This window comes from Helicoverpa armigera, chromosome 2 (genome assembly GCF_030705265.1).
Source record: "Helicoverpa armigera isolate CAAS_96S chromosome 2, ASM3070526v1, whole genome shotgun sequence".
Taxonomy (NCBI): domain Eukaryota; kingdom Metazoa; phylum Arthropoda; class Insecta; order Lepidoptera; family Noctuidae; genus Helicoverpa; species Helicoverpa armigera.
In genome coordinates, this window is record NC_087121.1 from 10530940 (window position 1) to 10548409 (window position 17470).

Consider the following 17470-nt stretch of genomic DNA (forward strand, 5'->3'; position numbering starts at 1 on the left):
ATTAATCATTAAAAAAAAAAAAAAGTTATTAATCATAATCAAGTAAACATTTTTATAATTGGACTTATCGATTCCATGAACAATATATTTTATTATCGTTTAACGTTTAATTAACATTGTGGTAGGGACTTATATACTACACAGAATAATAGGATATCGACAGTTTTGTTTGTTTGTCTTATTGTGATACAGGGTCCAAGGTATCGTTTACCTATGACTCTCCCGATTCAAGGCCTTTTTACCTATGCATCTGTCAATATTATATTAATGTCTGATGACTACATCCTTGGCAAAGATGGATATATCCCTTCGTTCTGTTTCTCATATGATTGTTTCATTAAAACCGCGAAGAAATTTTTTCAGGTATAAAATAAGTTAACTAAGCTCTGGTTGTTGTCAAAACAGGTGTGCATCGTAATTGCACTGCACCTCATCAAAACCTATTAGTATTCATCGCACATGGCGATGTTTTATACTATTAATTCATAGAACTCGGACACCAACCACGTCGCTTACCACGAAGTGGTGTCATATTTTATAGAATCGTAACTATGACACGTAGGCCCTATATTTTATATCAGTCAAGTTTTGTTACCAAGAGAATCAACAAATGACCCCAAAAGGGAACTGAGCGCAAAGGTGTGTAGGATATTCAGAATGAAACCCATCCATACTCCTTTGAGTCTCTCTATCCCAAATCGTAATAACTCTTTCTAACAATCCAGTAGCCCCGAATGTAGGAAGGGGCTGGCCGATCACCATTGGGAATCCAAGAACACTGGGAGTCCAAAAACATCCCTTTGCAGAAAAACCTTTCCTTTCTTCTCAAAAACCTCGTACCTCAAAGGCTTGCTTGCGCAAAAAGACTCAGAGTCAGCCGTTACTTATCGATATATAGATCGTTGGCTAGGTCAGGTGTTAACACAAACAACATTATACTCCTGCGCAGTACCCCCGACGCGGGTCACGTCGCCAATTGATTTATATAATTGCGTTTATCATTCGGATAACGTATTGATGCAGACTTTGATGTTGCCGGTACTATGTTCTTGATTAAGGCTGTGCCAAAAAGTTATATTTATTTTTCTTAACTAAAACAAAAAAATAAATGTTGCCACCTTGATAAGGTCCATTTTATTTTTGGTAGTTTTTGTTTTTCAGATCGATAAAACGTAATCAATTTGTATGCGGTATGCGCTTGATTATACTTGCTGGATAGTAACAACTGGTCTGTTTATTCTAACCAAACATTTATTTGTAAACATTATTCTGTTCGAATTCATAAAGCTTGTAACTAATCGACTTGAAAATAAAGCACAGGTAAATAGATATAAATACCTAATCCTAATCTAATCATCTTCACCTATTTAGTCCCAAGTTAACTTACTTTGAAACTTAGAAAATTTCGTAGCCCTAACATGTTTAGGAATTAAATCTTAGCATAAATTATCGTTTCTGTCAATTTTACGTTCCCGCCAATTAGTATCAAGTTATAATTCTATTACTAATTACTTGTTTGCTCTAAGATAGAGTGGCACTATCTACTTGACCCAAATAGCTTAGTGTTTTAGTGTTAAAGTCATTTGCACAGTTAGTAGGCAGAGCAAGTCTTGATTGAATTCGATCTGGAGCGCCCGTATAGGCAGCTATGTGGAGCATTTCAACTGTTCGTGTATTAAAATGTCATTATGTGGGCAAAGGACGGTTTTAATTGGCTGCATATGTAGGGCTGCCATCTCGAATTTCGCCAAACCCGGACAAATATTTAAAAAAACCCGGACATTTGGCGTAAATCGCATTTTTTCCCCGGACGAGTCCGATTTTTTTTGTTTAACAAAGCAAGACCTAATTTTTAATATTACCATATTACTTAAATTCAATGAGGTCCTTCCTTACATGAAAGTCAGAGCCGTCTCTAGCTCATGTAGTGCCTAGCCATACCTAGTATTGAAAGATTGTGACTTAATGTATTTCGAAGGTCATAATTAAGAAAGCTCATATGGAAACTAGGAGTTACCTTCTTGATAGGTTAGACAAAAAAAATTTGAAAAATACAAACAACTGTAAAGTGAAGTCGCCGCGAGCGCAGCGAGCGCGAAAATTTTTGAGTTTTGGGTCACTAAAGCACCTAAACTTGTATAATAAAAAAATCCGTAAAGTGAAGAAGCCGCAAGCGAAGCGAGCGCAACATTTTTTGAATATTGGGATATTAAAGTAGCTAAACGTAAAAAAAATGTGTTAAGAAAAGAAGCCGCGAGCGAAGCGAGCGCGAAAATTTTGGAGTTTTGGGACACTTCGACTTCTGCATTATTAGGCGCCCGAGTAATTCGCATACCCAGGCACCATAGGTTAAGATGGCCCTATGAAAAATGTCCGGGTTTTCCCCGGACACTTCTTGAAACCCCGCCCGGACGGTCCCCGGACGGCCTCCAAACGAGGACAAATCCGGGGAAACCCGGACGGATGGCAGCCCTATGCATATGTAATTAAGCGATTGGTTGTTAATCTGGTTAGTGTGATACTGCTTATATGATTTCTTGTGATCGCTAGATTTTGAAGATTAACATGTTGCAGTTAATATAGGAACCAAATTCAAGAGGATTTTGTAAATACAGGAAGTAACAGTAAATAAGAAAGGCCTATCAATTGCTTTACAATTCCTCGTAAAACGTGAAGCTTCCTCTATGACATTTGTAACCAACAAAAACCCTAAGAGGGAACTAAAAAGACACGCATATACATAACACATAACATTCCATGTAACACGAGCCCCCCAACAAAAAAGTCGCACATAACAAAAGCCAATTTTCTTATAAGAAACAACACAATAGTTTATGCGCGGGCGCAGATGCGCGGATGTTCGCGATTGTTGCGCGTGATTCACTCGCGCGCACGTCTTGTTCTTGTCGCCATTTCTACGGATGCGGATACTTTCGTTCTCGTTTGTTTTTTCCTTAGCGATGTTATGACACTGATACAGCTTGTTAGTATTGAAATTCCTTGTTTATGTGGGAAAGAGGTAGTGAATCATCGTGTCATGCGTGATGGGTAGTAAGATTGCCTTTTTCTCTTCTGTTGACATAAGCCCCTTGTTACAGTATAACGTGTAGAATTATTTGGAGCAGTTACTGGATTGTTTTCGGAAGGAGACATTCTGGGAGGTGCCAGAGTTGTAGTTCATCTCATGCACTGATACAAATGTTTCACTTTCATCTTCATCTGGTCCTTGTACTAAACTATCCAAGGTTATGATCTCCATTAACAGTCGCATCAAACCTCTTCTTGTCTCAAACAATATAATTAGTCCTTATGTCAGTCATGTTTTGTTACTTCTTTCTTAACAAGTTCTCTATAAACTTGCCTGCTGTTTAATCTTAAATAATCAATAACAAACAAAATATATGGAAATGCAATGGTTTATTTTTTGACAATCCTAAACGTTTTATTAGCGTGACTATCATGAAAGCTTCTAATTTTCGGTAACTAATGGCCATGATAGTTTAACTTTATTGATATTGCCTACTTTATTTAATGTTCATCATTTACTGGTTCCAAACCTTCTTATGTATTAGACAGTTTTGCACCGTGACATGCAATAGGTGTATGATAAGAATGTATTTGAAAAACTTGCTTCTAGAAACAATGTCTAACCGATTTCTCTTTGTTTCTTCGACAGACATACTCAGGCCTCTTCTGCGTGGTGGTGAACCCTTACAAGAAGCTGCCCATCTACACGGAGAAGATCATGGAGAGGTATAAGGGCATAAAGCGCCACGAAGTGCCTCCTCATGTGTTCGCCATCACAGACACAGCCTACCGTTCTATGTTACAAGGTGAGTTCTTGAACAATTTGTTTACTAATAGGTGATGCTCCAATATTAAGAAGTGGTTGCATAGTCTTCAGTTGTTTATTCTGTTTTTTTATGAAGGGATCCTCGGGTACGCCACGTCTGCTTTGCAGACAGTTAAAGGTGTCTGGTTTATGCAAAAGCTTTTTTATCTATTTCATACGTAAAACTATTTTGAAATAATAAATAGAATTGCTATTTTAAAAGAAACTAAAATTTTGGGCACCTTTTAACCTAGTATATCGGTAATGGAAAAAATACAGGTTCTCGCAATAAATAACCTCTCACCTTGTACGAAATAAAGTGGTATGCGACAGTTGCGCCATAAGTCATTCGGTATCGGCGCCATTACAGAACAATTAGACGAACGGCCCTTATCTCGGGCTAGTGAGGGGCCTGTGTCGATACTCGGGAACTTTATAATGTCCTAGAGTTACTGTTTAGTTCTTGAGTTCGTAAATAGGTAGTATTTTATCGTGTTATAATATTTTTATCTAATGTTCATATTGAGGAAGAAGTAAGGACTGAAGATATAAACAGTGACTTTAAAGCGTTGCTTACTGTGTTGTGATTTGTACTTCATTCTATGTGTAGAACAAAGATTTGCATACAGGAAGACATGAAATGTATAAAACAAAGAATTTCTAGATAATAATGTTGCTATGCAGAAACTCTCTAGGAATAAAACAAGCCTTTCCATATAATAAGATTAGGTTTTCTTCTAAAAATACTGTCGTGATAAAACGACGTTATTAACGGTTTGTCAAACTGGTTTCCTATTCAATTAAATGATTAAAGTATTTTAGTCGAACTAGTGTTTGACAAAACTTGGTTCAGCCTAATATGGAGAATGCATTTGTCCCTTCACAGCTGCGACATAATTTACCCAGTATCGAGGGCTATTACTAAACAATTAGAACAATGTAGTAAATTATCTTTGTCTCCCTTGGATATTTAGATTGCTGTACCTACTAGCTATTTCATAAGTCCTATGTTTGGACTTGTAAACAGTTAGCAAATTCTCGTGAATAATTCACCCAGGAATAGGTCCCAATTCCAATAACTTATAAGCAAAACATCCTTACATAGGGTTTCTGCACATTCAAAATAATGTACTAGACTTCGCCTAGATATTCGAACCAGTCCAGTTACAAAGGCAACAAACCCATTGTACGCCACTCTTAAACTAGGACTCAAAACTGGTAACCCATCACTTCGATACGATACTACACTAATGATCCCAGTACCCAGTGCTCAGGTAAGTGGGAACGCCCACACGTAGCTTTCGTAACAACCACTGCCATGGCGACAGAATTTAACTATAGGTTTCAGACTACAATGCAAATCTGCAGGAAGTAATGACGAGGAAGGAAAATTATTTGTGGAGTTTATTTCTAGCTGTGTATGTTGTTGGTGTGGATAGGTAGCGCAGGATGTAACTAACAATAATATTGTGCAGTTACAGGATAAATTGTGGGTGTTATTCTTGTTTAGGACACAAATTAAATAGTGTTGTGTAAAAATATTCCAAATTGCAAAACGGCCCAATTTTTTAGAACTCCGTAGGTCACTTAATTATTATGGAAAAGTTCAATCAATGTTGCTACATGTAAAACAATGTTAGTTCCACATATCGTTACTTTTTGCTTGTACCTAAAGCAATCAGCTGGTAGTTTCTTATCAGTTCGTCAGTTGTTTTAGTTACGCGGATTTTACACCGAAATTCGCGATGAAATCCAAACTCAACATGAGAATATTGTTTTGCGTATGCGTGTACCGTAACGATACTAGTGTTTTTTTTTTCATTACACTAGAAAAAATTTCAACAGCCCATGTTTGCAGTATGGGTACTTGAAAAAGTATTCATTATAATTCCTGAATACCACCCCTTTCCCTCGCGGATGCCACTATTATACCGGCTAGATTAAAGCTGTCTGGAATATTCACATGTTTCACCAAATAAGTTTCTTTTTCATGTTTTGCATTTTTTATGAAGACTTTTTTACTTTTTGGCTCTATCTTATACTATCCTCGATTTCAGTATAGTGGTCTATCCAAAATATCAAAATCCAACCCCGTAACCCTTAATATGTCAATTTTAACTTAGTACTCAAATTATATCCTCGAAGTACAATAGCTGTCTATACCAACTTCACACCATCTACTCCGTTCCCATACTTTGCCGTCTGATACGATCATCACATAAGTTGTCGCAAACGAAATGTGTACCTTATCGTAAATATCATCAAATCCTCGCTACACCCACGATATTTATGACGGAAGACTGGCGATGTTAAATATGGTCGTTTGAATTGATTGACTATTAAATATTGGTAGATACTAAGGCAGATTTGGTAAATAATAATGCTCCGATGAAGGTGAATGGATGATCGCGTCAAAAAGAAAAATAACCTGATGTAAAGAGCGCTGTAAAGAAGCCCTTATTGGTAGAACATATTTTAAATTCCATCCAATTCTGGGAAGTAAAGAGACCATCAAACAATCTTGTACCTGATGAAGCTACAACTCAAGTATTAACGCCATCTTCACTGTTAATTCCAGATCGAGAGGACCAGTCAATCCTGTGCACGGGAGAGTCAGGCGCTGGTAAGACAGAGAACACGAAGAAGGTGATACAGTACCTCGCGTACGTCGCCGCCTCAAAACCTAAGGGATCCGGCGCGGTAAGAACTCTTTCTGATCACCTGGACTTGTTATTTTAGAACATTTTTACGTAAACGTGTTGATGAAGTTCATAGTAGGTATACTTTAGAACTTACTAGAGGCTTTAGGAAGTATCTTGAACTGTTTAGAATATAATAAACAATTGCGTAGTCATTCTTTAAGTAGCTCTAGTGAGAAGCGGCCTTCGCCCAGTTGTAGGACACTAAATAGGTCATTGTTTACAAAATATATGTCGTCAGTCATCACCAATTCGTTACGTCTATTAACAATTGTTCGTTTTAGATTAGTCTGTGTCTCAGCTTCCTGTTAAGTAACATTCCAATCACTTTCTCAGTTAATCTTACAGCTCTTAAATTAGACTTAAACACCTTCGTTAAAGTCACTTTCCTAGTCGTAACGAGTTTAATAACAATGTTTAGTAATGCAGTAAGTACAGTTTGCGTAATATATGTACTGTCCCTTGCTAGGAGACTCGCGTGGACATAATTGTTAGTTAAATAATTGAGTGACTTGTACACCGTGTTTAAAACGAAAGTAAGGGTATGTTTGATTCATTATTTATTTTGATATGAGTGGGGGAATATTTTAGAATGTACATGATTTGATGGCAAGGATTCACAGAGGGGGTGCATACATCAAAAAAAATATTAATTGTCACTATAAATTATGTTTGAGGTGATTTATAGATACAGCAATTTTAGTTCTCTAACAATTTGTATTTGATTGTGTAGTAATTATACTGAATGTTGTATTGTTAAGCGTTCACATGTCTACTGGTTCGACTATCGCGTTCGGGTGAGGAATGGAACCAGTTTGTCGTTATCTAGCTAGCCTCTTTACGGTTTACTGTACAAATGGCTAGAATATAATGTTATAGGCACTTTCTCTTCAGTATTTAGCCACCGTAGTATATGTTGTAATTACAAAAATGTATTTGTTCAAAATCTAGGTCACAGTATTGAGTGTGTAAGCTAGTTCAGATGTTTTCATTATATTGCTAATTAAATTAAAAATTGTATGCAACTTTGCATCATGTTCCACGTTCTATAAACTTAATACACAGCTAAATCTTCAGATTTGGTGTATAATACGCTATCTGCGTGGTTCACTGTTCTTTTCAATAATCACCACTTTGACACTTGCATGTCATGGCGGTGGCATATGTACAGCACTTCTGTTGTGCTCTCTTTATGTATTGCTAGAAAGAGTGTATAATTTTCTACCAGTACATATCTTTCTTCTACAACACACTGATGTATATTTTTTTTATTTTCCCTCTTCTCCGTGATCCTGGCAATCGATACGAACTACAGGGACCGACACCACAGTTGATTATAGTAAGTCAAGGAAAAATATTATACAAATAAAAAAGGTTGAAATCAACTAATCGCCTGCTCAGTATTTGGGGATGCATATGGGTGTGGTATATTATTCTCGTCAATTAAAACTACTCACTATAAGACATGTCATCGACACGAAAGAAGAAGAATTAAAACTATGTAAATAAATAAATATGGCTTAAAAAATATAAAGAATTGTGTAAAATTACAAAAAAAACAACTTAAATGTCTATATGCTTTACTATATATTATTTTATATAAGTTTAATTTTGTAAAAGAAATCGTGAGAATAATTTACCACAATTTACGGGAAATGGGTGCTTTTTCCGAAGGGTTGACATGTCATGAGCATGAAATGGGTTTTATTATCATTATTCTTCCAGTTTCAGTGTGGCAAAGGGTGATGCTATACCAATTTATCTGCCTAGAAAATATACGCTTATTCCTTGCATTTTTACCTATGCTATAATGTATTTATTTATGTATTTTAGATGCAGCAAAATATAATATTTTAGTAGGTATATGACAAAATAGTGCCTTAAGTACGAATCCTGTTAAGATTATAAAAATTAAAGTAAATTACAGAATTGTTAAAAAAGTATTTGATTATTGTCATTATCAAAGCTCACGAAATATACTTAGAACTCCTAATTAACGTGTCTATAGAATAGAAACTTGTTTCCCTCCATATCAGTTTGCTACAGTTTTGTGTTTTATGATTTGTCACTAACCTGCTTAATGTCAATTATTGTCGTCTGGCCAATTCCAAATAAGCCCTATCTTTACCGAGATTATAAGTTCTGTTAATCTTTAATAAATAAATTAATATCCACTTAAAAGTTTGATATTGTCTGGTAATGAAAAGGTTATTTGGTTTTTTTTAAGAATGTGATATTGTCACTAACCTGTGTGTTTCATCCAACTAACTCTGTACCAATAACCTGTAACGTTTCGTTTCACGCTGCTAACCCCTACGTAGACAAACGGACCTACATTCGAGGTAATGGAACGCTAAAACCTACGTTTATTGGTGTGGCTCATGCTTACCTACATCTCCATCTCCATTTAAGAAATTATTCACTTGTAACGATTTTATTTTTTGTCCTGTGTTATAAATAGCTCATTCCCTATTTGGCCCTATTATCAACCCTTTTTTCATCAATATTTTCATACCATCCCATCTGCATGCATGTCCTGATGATGAAGTCATGATATTAATATAATTATTTTATCTTTTAGGGCGAACTGGAACAACAACTGTTACAAGCCAATCCTATTTTAGAAGCCTTCGGTAACGCCAAGACTGTTAAAAACGACAATTCTTCTAGATTTGTAAGTATATTTTTATCTGCCACTGTATATGTTTAACTTGAAATAAAGTGATGAATCTAATATCACCCTCGTTATGATTTCAGGGTAAATTCATTAGAATAAACTTCGACGCGTCAGGTTTCATAGCGGGCGCGAACATCGAAACGTACTTACTCGAAAAGTCAAGAGCAATCAGACAAGCGAAAGATGAGAGAACATTCCACATATTCTACCAGCTCCTCGCCGGAGCCACCTCACAGCAGAGAGCTGAGTACATCCTCGAAGACCCCAAGAGTTACCCATTCCTGTCTAACGCGGCATTACCAGTCCCTGGTATTGATGATGCAGCGGAGTTCCAAGCGACCATCAAGTCCATGAACATCATGGGCATGAACAACGAAGACTTCAACTCGATATTCAGGATAGTATCCGCGGTACTCCTGTTCGGATCTATGCAGTTCAAGCAGGAGAGGAACTCCGACCAGGCCACGCTGCCTGATAACACTGTCGCGCAAAAGATCGCACATTTACTTGGTATGTTACTGTCTGTAGTAAATAACCTAGTTGGTAATGAAATGATTATACTAATGTGTGCCTTTGTACTTTCCAGGTCTTTCAGTCACAGAAATGACGAAGGCATTCCTGAAGCCTAGAATCAAAGTTGGTCGCGATTTCGTCACGAAAGCACAGACCAAGGAGCAAGTAGAGTTCTCAGTGGAGGCCATCGGCAAGGCTTGCTACGAGCGCTTGTTCAGATGGCTTGTCAACAGAATCAACCGCTCTCTAGACAGGACCAAGAGACAAGGAGCTTCCTTCATCGGAATCCTCGATATGGCTGGTTTCGAAATCTTCGAACTCAACTCATTTGAACAGCTCTGTATCAATTACACGAACGAGAAACTCCAGCAACTCTTCAACCACACTATGTTCATTCTCGAACAAGAAGAGTACCAGCGTGAAGGTATCGAATGGAAGTTCATTGATTTCGGACTCGATTTGCAACCGACAATCGATTTGATCGACAAGCCTATGGGTATCATGGCGTTGTTGGACGAGGAGTGTTGGTTCCCGAAAGCGACAGATAAGACATTCGTTGAAAAGCTAGTCTCAGCCCACTCCGTCCATCCCAAATTCATGAAGACTGACTTCCGTGGAGTTGCTGACTTCGCAATCATTCACTACGCTGGCAAAGTGGACTACTCAGCTGAGAAGTGGCTTATGAAGAACATGGATCCCCTGAACGAGAACGTGGTGTCGCTGCTGCAGTCGTCGCAGGACCCGTTCGTGTGCCACATCTGGAAGGACGCGGAGATCGTGGGCATGGCGCAGCAGGCGATGACGGACACGCAGTTCGGCGCCAGGACCCGCAAGGGCATGTTCAGGACAGTCTCACAGCTATACAAGGAACAGCTCACTAAACTGATGGCGACGCTCAGGAACACTAACCCGAACTTCGTAAGGTGTATCATTCCCAACCACGAGAAGAAGGCTGGAAAGATCGAAGCGCCTCTAGTTCTCGACCAGTTACGTTGCAACGGTGTGCTCGAAGGTATCAGGATCTGCAGACAAGGTTTCCCCAACCGTATTCCCTTCCAGGAGTTCAGACAGCGCTATGAGCTGCTGACTCCGAACATCATTCCGAAAGGATTCATGGATGGAAAGAAGGCTTGTGAGCAGATGATCGAGGCTCTAGAGTTAGATCACAATTTGTACCGCGTCGGTCAGTCCAAGATCTTCTTCCGGGCTGGTGTACTGGCACATCTTGAGGAGGAACGGGACTACAAGATCACTGACTTGATAGTCAACTTCCAAGCGTTCTGCCGAGGCTACCTTGCTAGGAGGAATTACCAGAAGAGACTGCAACAGCTGAACGCTATCAGAATTATTCAGAGAAACTGCGCCGCCTACCTCAAGCTAAGGAATTGGCAATGGTGGAGACTTTATATCAAGGTAAGTAAACAGTTGCGACTGCTGTGTAGCATAGAAGATAACCTATGGCTCTCGGGAACAGTGTGGTTTCCTAACAGTGAATTTATTTCTCAAAATCTGCTCAGTATTTCCAGTGATTACTTTTGCAAACAGTGAATAATTTTACCTCTTTATGTATAAATACATTGAAAAAATATTTATATTATAAAGAGGTAGAATTAACTTGTCTGTTTGCAACTTTTCCGAGGTAATCTCTGAATTTACTAGTTTGATTTTAAGAATTCTTTCATTTATAGAAAGTTTGCCTCTCCAGGGTGACATAGGTTGTGGTTTATGTGAAATTACGAATGACAGATAGCTGTAATTATGATTTACATCGACCTTGATATGTAATAGGTATCTAGCTTTCTCACATGAATTATAATATTATGTATATTATATAACAATATATTTACATATCACCCCTCATAGCCGTTACGACGTAACTTCCTATTGTTTTATAAACATCATAGTTCCCCATCATTCTGAGTGATACCCAGTACCCTTCGTTGTCTATTATTATTAAATATAGTAATTCTATTGTTCACAAAAATCCCATAACCTGCTTAGTTATATCTACAATATTGTAATAGGAAGAGAATGTGGAAGATATGGCGACGGCGATCTGTAAGTGGTAATAAAAAACATGTTTTAATGGCAGAGAGGGGTGATTCAAATCTTCTCGTACATATTTGTAAATATGAATCCCCACATTTTGACACTTTATAGTGCCAACATAAAGTATGTGAGAGGAACAGAGAGAGGGTACTATCCATTCCTCTAATATACTTAATATTGGCATCATAAAGAGTCGCTGGAGTCTGTATTTATTATTTTCTTTGGTGCTATTTATCTCATTTCTTTACCTTCTTTCTTCTAGAAATAGCAGGGCTGCGATCATGTGACATATACGTTAAGTAAAGTATTCAGCATTGTATGAAAGTATAATTTTCATACGATGTTGCATTATGTCCGCTTTTACATACAAGTTTACCACATAACCACAGCCTGATATATACATCTTTTAATTTCTTCTTCTCACCTAGAAAGTATGTGTATTATTTTTTTCAGTGAATAGGCTTTACCACTCTTTTTTTCAAATGTATCGGTAAGGAATATCTGTTACACGAAGCACTCGCCGATGTTGTCATCAAGGGGAGTGAGGTGCTTTTGAGTACGTAAAACATCTTCTATTTATATTCCTATTTGTTTTCACTAATCCGGCGGTATACATATATAATGGAGCGCAGCGACGAGCATGGTTTACTGTCAGACTATTATCGAATCTGTCCACTTTGAAATAGAGTCTAAAATGAATTTTGCAGCTCTTCACACCAGAGTTGTGCCAATTGATTTTAGATTCTATTACAATGGTTATACTATTGATAATAGTTTTGCCAATAAAAAATGCGCTTCCCTCTCATAACTGCGCCGTAACAGGTAAAGCTATAACACCCTCATAGAATTAACATGGTAAGTGTCTGTCGTAAGCTTGGTCACATTCGTCACATGTCGATCCCTCGGTCCCCAGGTGAAGCCGCTGCTGGAGGTGACCAAGCAGGAGGAAAAGCTGACGCAGAAGGAAGACGAGCTCCGCCAGGTTCGCGAGAGACTGGACACACAGCTGAAGAGATGCCAGGAGTACGAACAGAAGTACCAGCAGGCTAATGCTGAGAAGACACAGCTTGCTGAGCAGTTGCAGGTCAGTGCTAAATACTGCAGTTTTTTTGTATATGTTTTATTTTTACATTGATTAAAGTTTATGGACGTGTTCTGTAAAAAAAATGCTATTTGATTACAGCATAACAAAAAACAAGTTTACTGTATATTTTTTAAACAGGGCGCAAATATATATTTTTTGGTGCTTCTGTATCAAGAGTAAAACACATTTCACAATTTACTTTTAATCGCTTTAATAGACCGCTGGTTTTTTTTATGCTTTAGGTTTCTTTTTTGTTTTGACTAAGTATCGTTGTATTGTAGGCTGAGTTGGAACTATGTGCGGAAGCAGAAGAAAGTCGTGCCCGTGCGGCGGCCCGCAAGCAGGAGCTGGAGGAGTTGCTGCACGACCTGGAGGGGCGTATTGAGGAGGAGGAGGAGCGCTGCAACGCGCTGCAGCAGGACAAGAAGCGTCTGCAGCTCAACATACAGGTCAGTAGTGACTGGCGACATGTAGCGTGGTTAAATCTATGGTTCGGGACAAGAGGGAATGGGGTGTAGTCGCGTCCTTCTGGAAGTGGTTATGTTTGTGAAGGACATGGTTGAAGGTTCGAGGAAGGGAACTTCTCATACCAGCTGCCGCATGAGACGCTCAGGCTGTCGAGACACGACTCCCGGCCTCCGTATACTTGGATCTTCGGGCGGCGAGACGTCCGTCCGCCTAGCGATAACAGATGACGAACTCAAAGATATAAATCTTTTTTGACAACAATTTGCTACTTAACTTTAATACTAAAGTATATAATTCCCACAGGATCTAGAGGAACAACTAGAAGAGGAAGAAGCTGCGAGACAGAAGCTGCAGTTAGAGCGCGTACAATGCGACTCCAAACTCAAGAAGTTGGAGGAAGACCTGGCTCTCAGCGAGGATACCAACCAGAAACTCGTCAAGGAGAAGAAGGTACGTTCTAGAATTTAGGAAAATCCAGGGCAATAGTACTGCTATTAAGTTACTTCTAGTTGGTATTACTTTAAAGGGTATGAAGATTGAAGAGGTTAATGAGTCATCAACAAATGTTGAATGCCTATGATATTGTTAATTATCAGGAAGCCAATCTCAATTCTCTGACCTGTTTAACCTCAACCTTGACCATTTGGTTCAGAAAGTTCTAAACAATAACATAAACGTAAACATAACATAAATTGATAGTAAACTAATATTTAATACAATCTAGTATTAAATATTAGTTTACTATCAATTTTCAATATAAACAGTTGTTTTAAGGAAAACGGATGTACATACACATGTTATCGTCGAACTTGGCCAAAAGCGAATAAATAGTTCAAAATCTGTATCAAAATATTATAAGTTCAGTTTATATTGTTGTTTAGCTTTTTTTGTAACTTGTTATATTGATGTTGTAGATCTTGGAGGAGCGTGCGAACGATTTGTCACAAGCTTTAGCCGAGGAGGAAGAGAAGGCGAAACATCTTAGCAAGCTCAAGACTAAGCAGGAGTCCGCCATTGCAGAGCTTGAGGAGAAACTACTTAAGGTAAACATATTTATAATAATGGCGGCCAAGGCCGATTTCGACCATGAGCTGTTCTCATATAAGGAGACCAGCCAGCTGCGCAGGGCATATTATAGTGCACAAGCATTTGCGCAGACACAAGTGCACTCACTATTCCTTCACTCTCGTAACCCGATGGGACGGCAATCCGACGCCACTTGAGAGATCACAAGCAACACCGACATTTTCGTGCTCTCCGATGCACTCATCAACTTCTAGGCTACGAGCTGTTTTGTGAAAGTTTCTAAAACCCTCAAAGCGATTTCGGCCCGACCTGGGAATCGAGCCCGAGACCTGAGTGATAGTAGTTGCGCTTGCGACCCCTCGACCAACGAGGCAGTGAACTATTATAATGTAGCTGCATCATACCAAATTATAAGCCCGAGATTACATAACAGGTCATTTTTCAAACTACTGTTTTCTTTGTTTGACTATTGTTTTCTTAAATATCTGTATTGTGGACATTTGTGAGCAAACAGTATTCAACTATTTTTGAAGAGTATGTCAATCAGGTATTACGTACTTCTGGGTGGTAAAATGATCCTTTACATAAGTAATTTTGTTGATTTTCTACCCACCATTTAAGGGTTCATGCTAAATAATCGTTTTTTCGTGTTTTACAATGTTTTCTTGTGTGTGGCCCAGGATCACCAAATGCGTCAAGAGACGGACCGCGCCAAGCGAAAGTTGGAGACGGAACTGCAAGACGTGAAGGAACAGCTCGCTGAGAGGAAGGCGCAGCTTGAGGAGTTGCAGATTGTGCTAAGTCAGTATACCCAGAAAATGTTTTTTTATTTACTTAATAAATAATATGTAAAGAGATATTTTGGTTTCGAAATGTTGCTCAGAAGTGTTCTGTTTAAAAGGTTGTAATTAAGTTACCTTTTTCATTAGTCTTGAAATGGCTTTTAGGAAAAGATCAAGTAGTTGTGTATAAAAATTGCGAAAAGTCCTAACAATTAGCATCTATCTTAGAGTTTGATTTTGTGACTTTTGCAACTGCGAAAAAGCATAACACAAGGTTGGACGCTTATGTTTCACAAGTTGATAAAATATTAGTGGACACCATTTTTTTCTATTTTAAATAGGCCTATAAATACTCGTTTGAAACCTTAAGTTAGTTGTAGGTACTTAGATGCTGTTGTTTTAACACGAAACATTTCTTCCCCCAGCTAAGCGCGAGGAAGAGCTAGCCGTGGCGATCAGCCGCGCGGACGAGGAGAGCGGGCTGCGCGCGGCGGCGCAGAAGGCGGCGCGCGAGGCGGAGTCCGCCCTCGCCGACGCGCACGAGGACCTCGACGCCGAGCGCAACGCCCGCACCAAGGCCGAGAAGCTGCGCCGCGACCTCAACGAGGAGCTGGAGGCGCTCAAGAGCGAGCTGCTCGACTCGCTCGATACTACTGCTGGTGAGTTGTACTGTACCGAGCGCAACGCCCGCACCAAGGCCGAGAAGCTGCGCCGCGACCTCAACGAGGAGCTGGAGGCGCTCAAGAGCGAGCTGCTCGACTCGCTCGATACTACTGCTGGTGAGTTGTACTGTACCGAGCGCAACGCCCGCACCAAGGCCGAGAAGCTGCGCCGCGACCTCAACGAGGAGCTGGAGGCGCTCAAGAGCGAGCTGCTCGACTCGCTCGATACTACTGCTGGTGAGTTGTACTGTACCGAGCGCAACGCCCGCACCAAGGCCGAGAAGCTGCGCCGCGACCTCAACGAGGAGCTGGAGGCGCTCAAGAGCGAGCTGCTCGACTCGCTCGATACTACTGCTGGTGAGTTGTACTGTACCGAGCGCAACGCCCGCACCAAGGCCGAGAAGCTGCGCCGCGACCTCAACGAGGAGCTGGAGGCGCTCAAGAGCGAGCTGCTCGACTCGCTCGATACTACTGCTGGTGAGTTGTACTGTACCGAGCGCAACGCCCGCACCAAGGCCGAGAAGCTGCGCCGCGACCTCAACGAGGAGCTGGAGGCGCTCAAGAGCGAGCTGCTCGACTCGCTCGATACTACTGCTGGTGAGTTGTACTGTACCGAGCGCAACGCCCGCACCAAGGCCGAGAAGCTGCGCCGCGACCTCAACGAGGAGCTGGAGGCGCTCAAGAGCGAGCTGCTCGACTCGCTCGATACTACTGCTGGTGAGTTGTACTGTACCGAGCGCAACGCCCGCACCAAGGCCGAGAAGCTGCGCCGCGACCTCAACGAGGAGCTGGAGGCGCTCAAGAGCGAGCTGCTCGACTCGCTCGATACTACTGCTGGTGAGTTGTACTGTACCGAGCGCAACGCCCGCACCAAGGCCGAGAAGCTGCGCCGCGACCTCAACGAGGAGCTGGAGGCGCTCAAGAGCGAGCTGCTCGACTCGCTCGATACTACTGCTGGTGAGTTGTACTGTACCGAGCGCAACGCCCGCACCAAGGCCGAGAAGCTGCGCCGCGACCTCAACGAGGAGCTGGAGGCGCTCAAGAGCGAGCTGCTCGACTCGCTCGATACTACTGCTGGTGAGTTGTACTGTACCGAGCGCAACGCCCGCACCAAGGCCGAGAAGCTGCGCCGCGACCTCAACGAGGAGCTGGAGGCGCTCAAGAGCGAGCTGCTCGACTCGCTCGATACTACTGCTGGTGAGTTGTACTGTACCGAGCGCAACGCCCGCACCAAGGCCGAGAAGCTGCGCCGCGACCTCAACGAGGAGCTGGAGGCGCTCAAGAGCGAGCTGCTCGACTCGCTCGATACTACTGCTGGTGAGTTGTACTGTACCGAGCGCAACGCCCGCACCAAGGCCGAGAAGCTGCGCCGCGACCTCAACGAGGAGCTGGAGGCGCTCAAGAGCGAGCTGCTCGACTCGCTCGATACTACTGCTGGTGAGTTGTACTGTACCGAGCGCAACGCCCGCACCAAGGCCGAGAAGCTGCGCCGCGACCTCAACGAGGAGCTGGAGGCGCTCAAGAGCGAGCTGCTCGACTCGCTCGATACTACTGCTGGTGAGTTGTACTGTACCGAGCGCAACGCCCGCACCAAGGCCGAGAAGCTGCGCCGCGACCTCAACGAGGAGCTGGAGGCGCTCAAGAGCGAGCTGCTCGACTCGCTCGATACTACTGCTGG

At 41.1% G+C, this 17470-nt stretch overlaps 1 protein-coding gene across 1 annotated transcript in view; it reads left to right on the top strand.

Annotated features, from left to right (window-relative positions):
- The window catches only part of Zip (zipper), a 70117-nt gene that overhangs the window by 37107 nt on the left and 15540 nt on the right, over positions 1 to 17470 (top strand). Inside the window, exons 2-13 of the mRNA XM_064039817.1 lie at positions 3677 to 3833; positions 6411 to 6532; positions 7847 to 7870; positions 9113 to 9205; positions 9289 to 9718; positions 9795 to 11134; positions 12684 to 12854; positions 13136 to 13303; positions 13626 to 13772; positions 14237 to 14365; positions 15029 to 15149; positions 15556 to 17469. Of these exons, the coding sequence (XP_063895887.1) occupies positions 3677 to 3833; positions 6411 to 6532; positions 7847 to 7870; positions 9113 to 9205; positions 9289 to 9718; positions 9795 to 11134; positions 12684 to 12854; positions 13136 to 13303; positions 13626 to 13772; positions 14237 to 14365; positions 15029 to 15149; positions 15556 to 17469 (4816 nt within the window). The remainder of the gene's footprint in view (positions 1 to 3676; positions 3834 to 6410; positions 6533 to 7846; positions 7871 to 9112; positions 9206 to 9288; positions 9719 to 9794; positions 11135 to 12683; positions 12855 to 13135; positions 13304 to 13625; positions 13773 to 14236; positions 14366 to 15028; positions 15150 to 15555; position 17470) is intronic.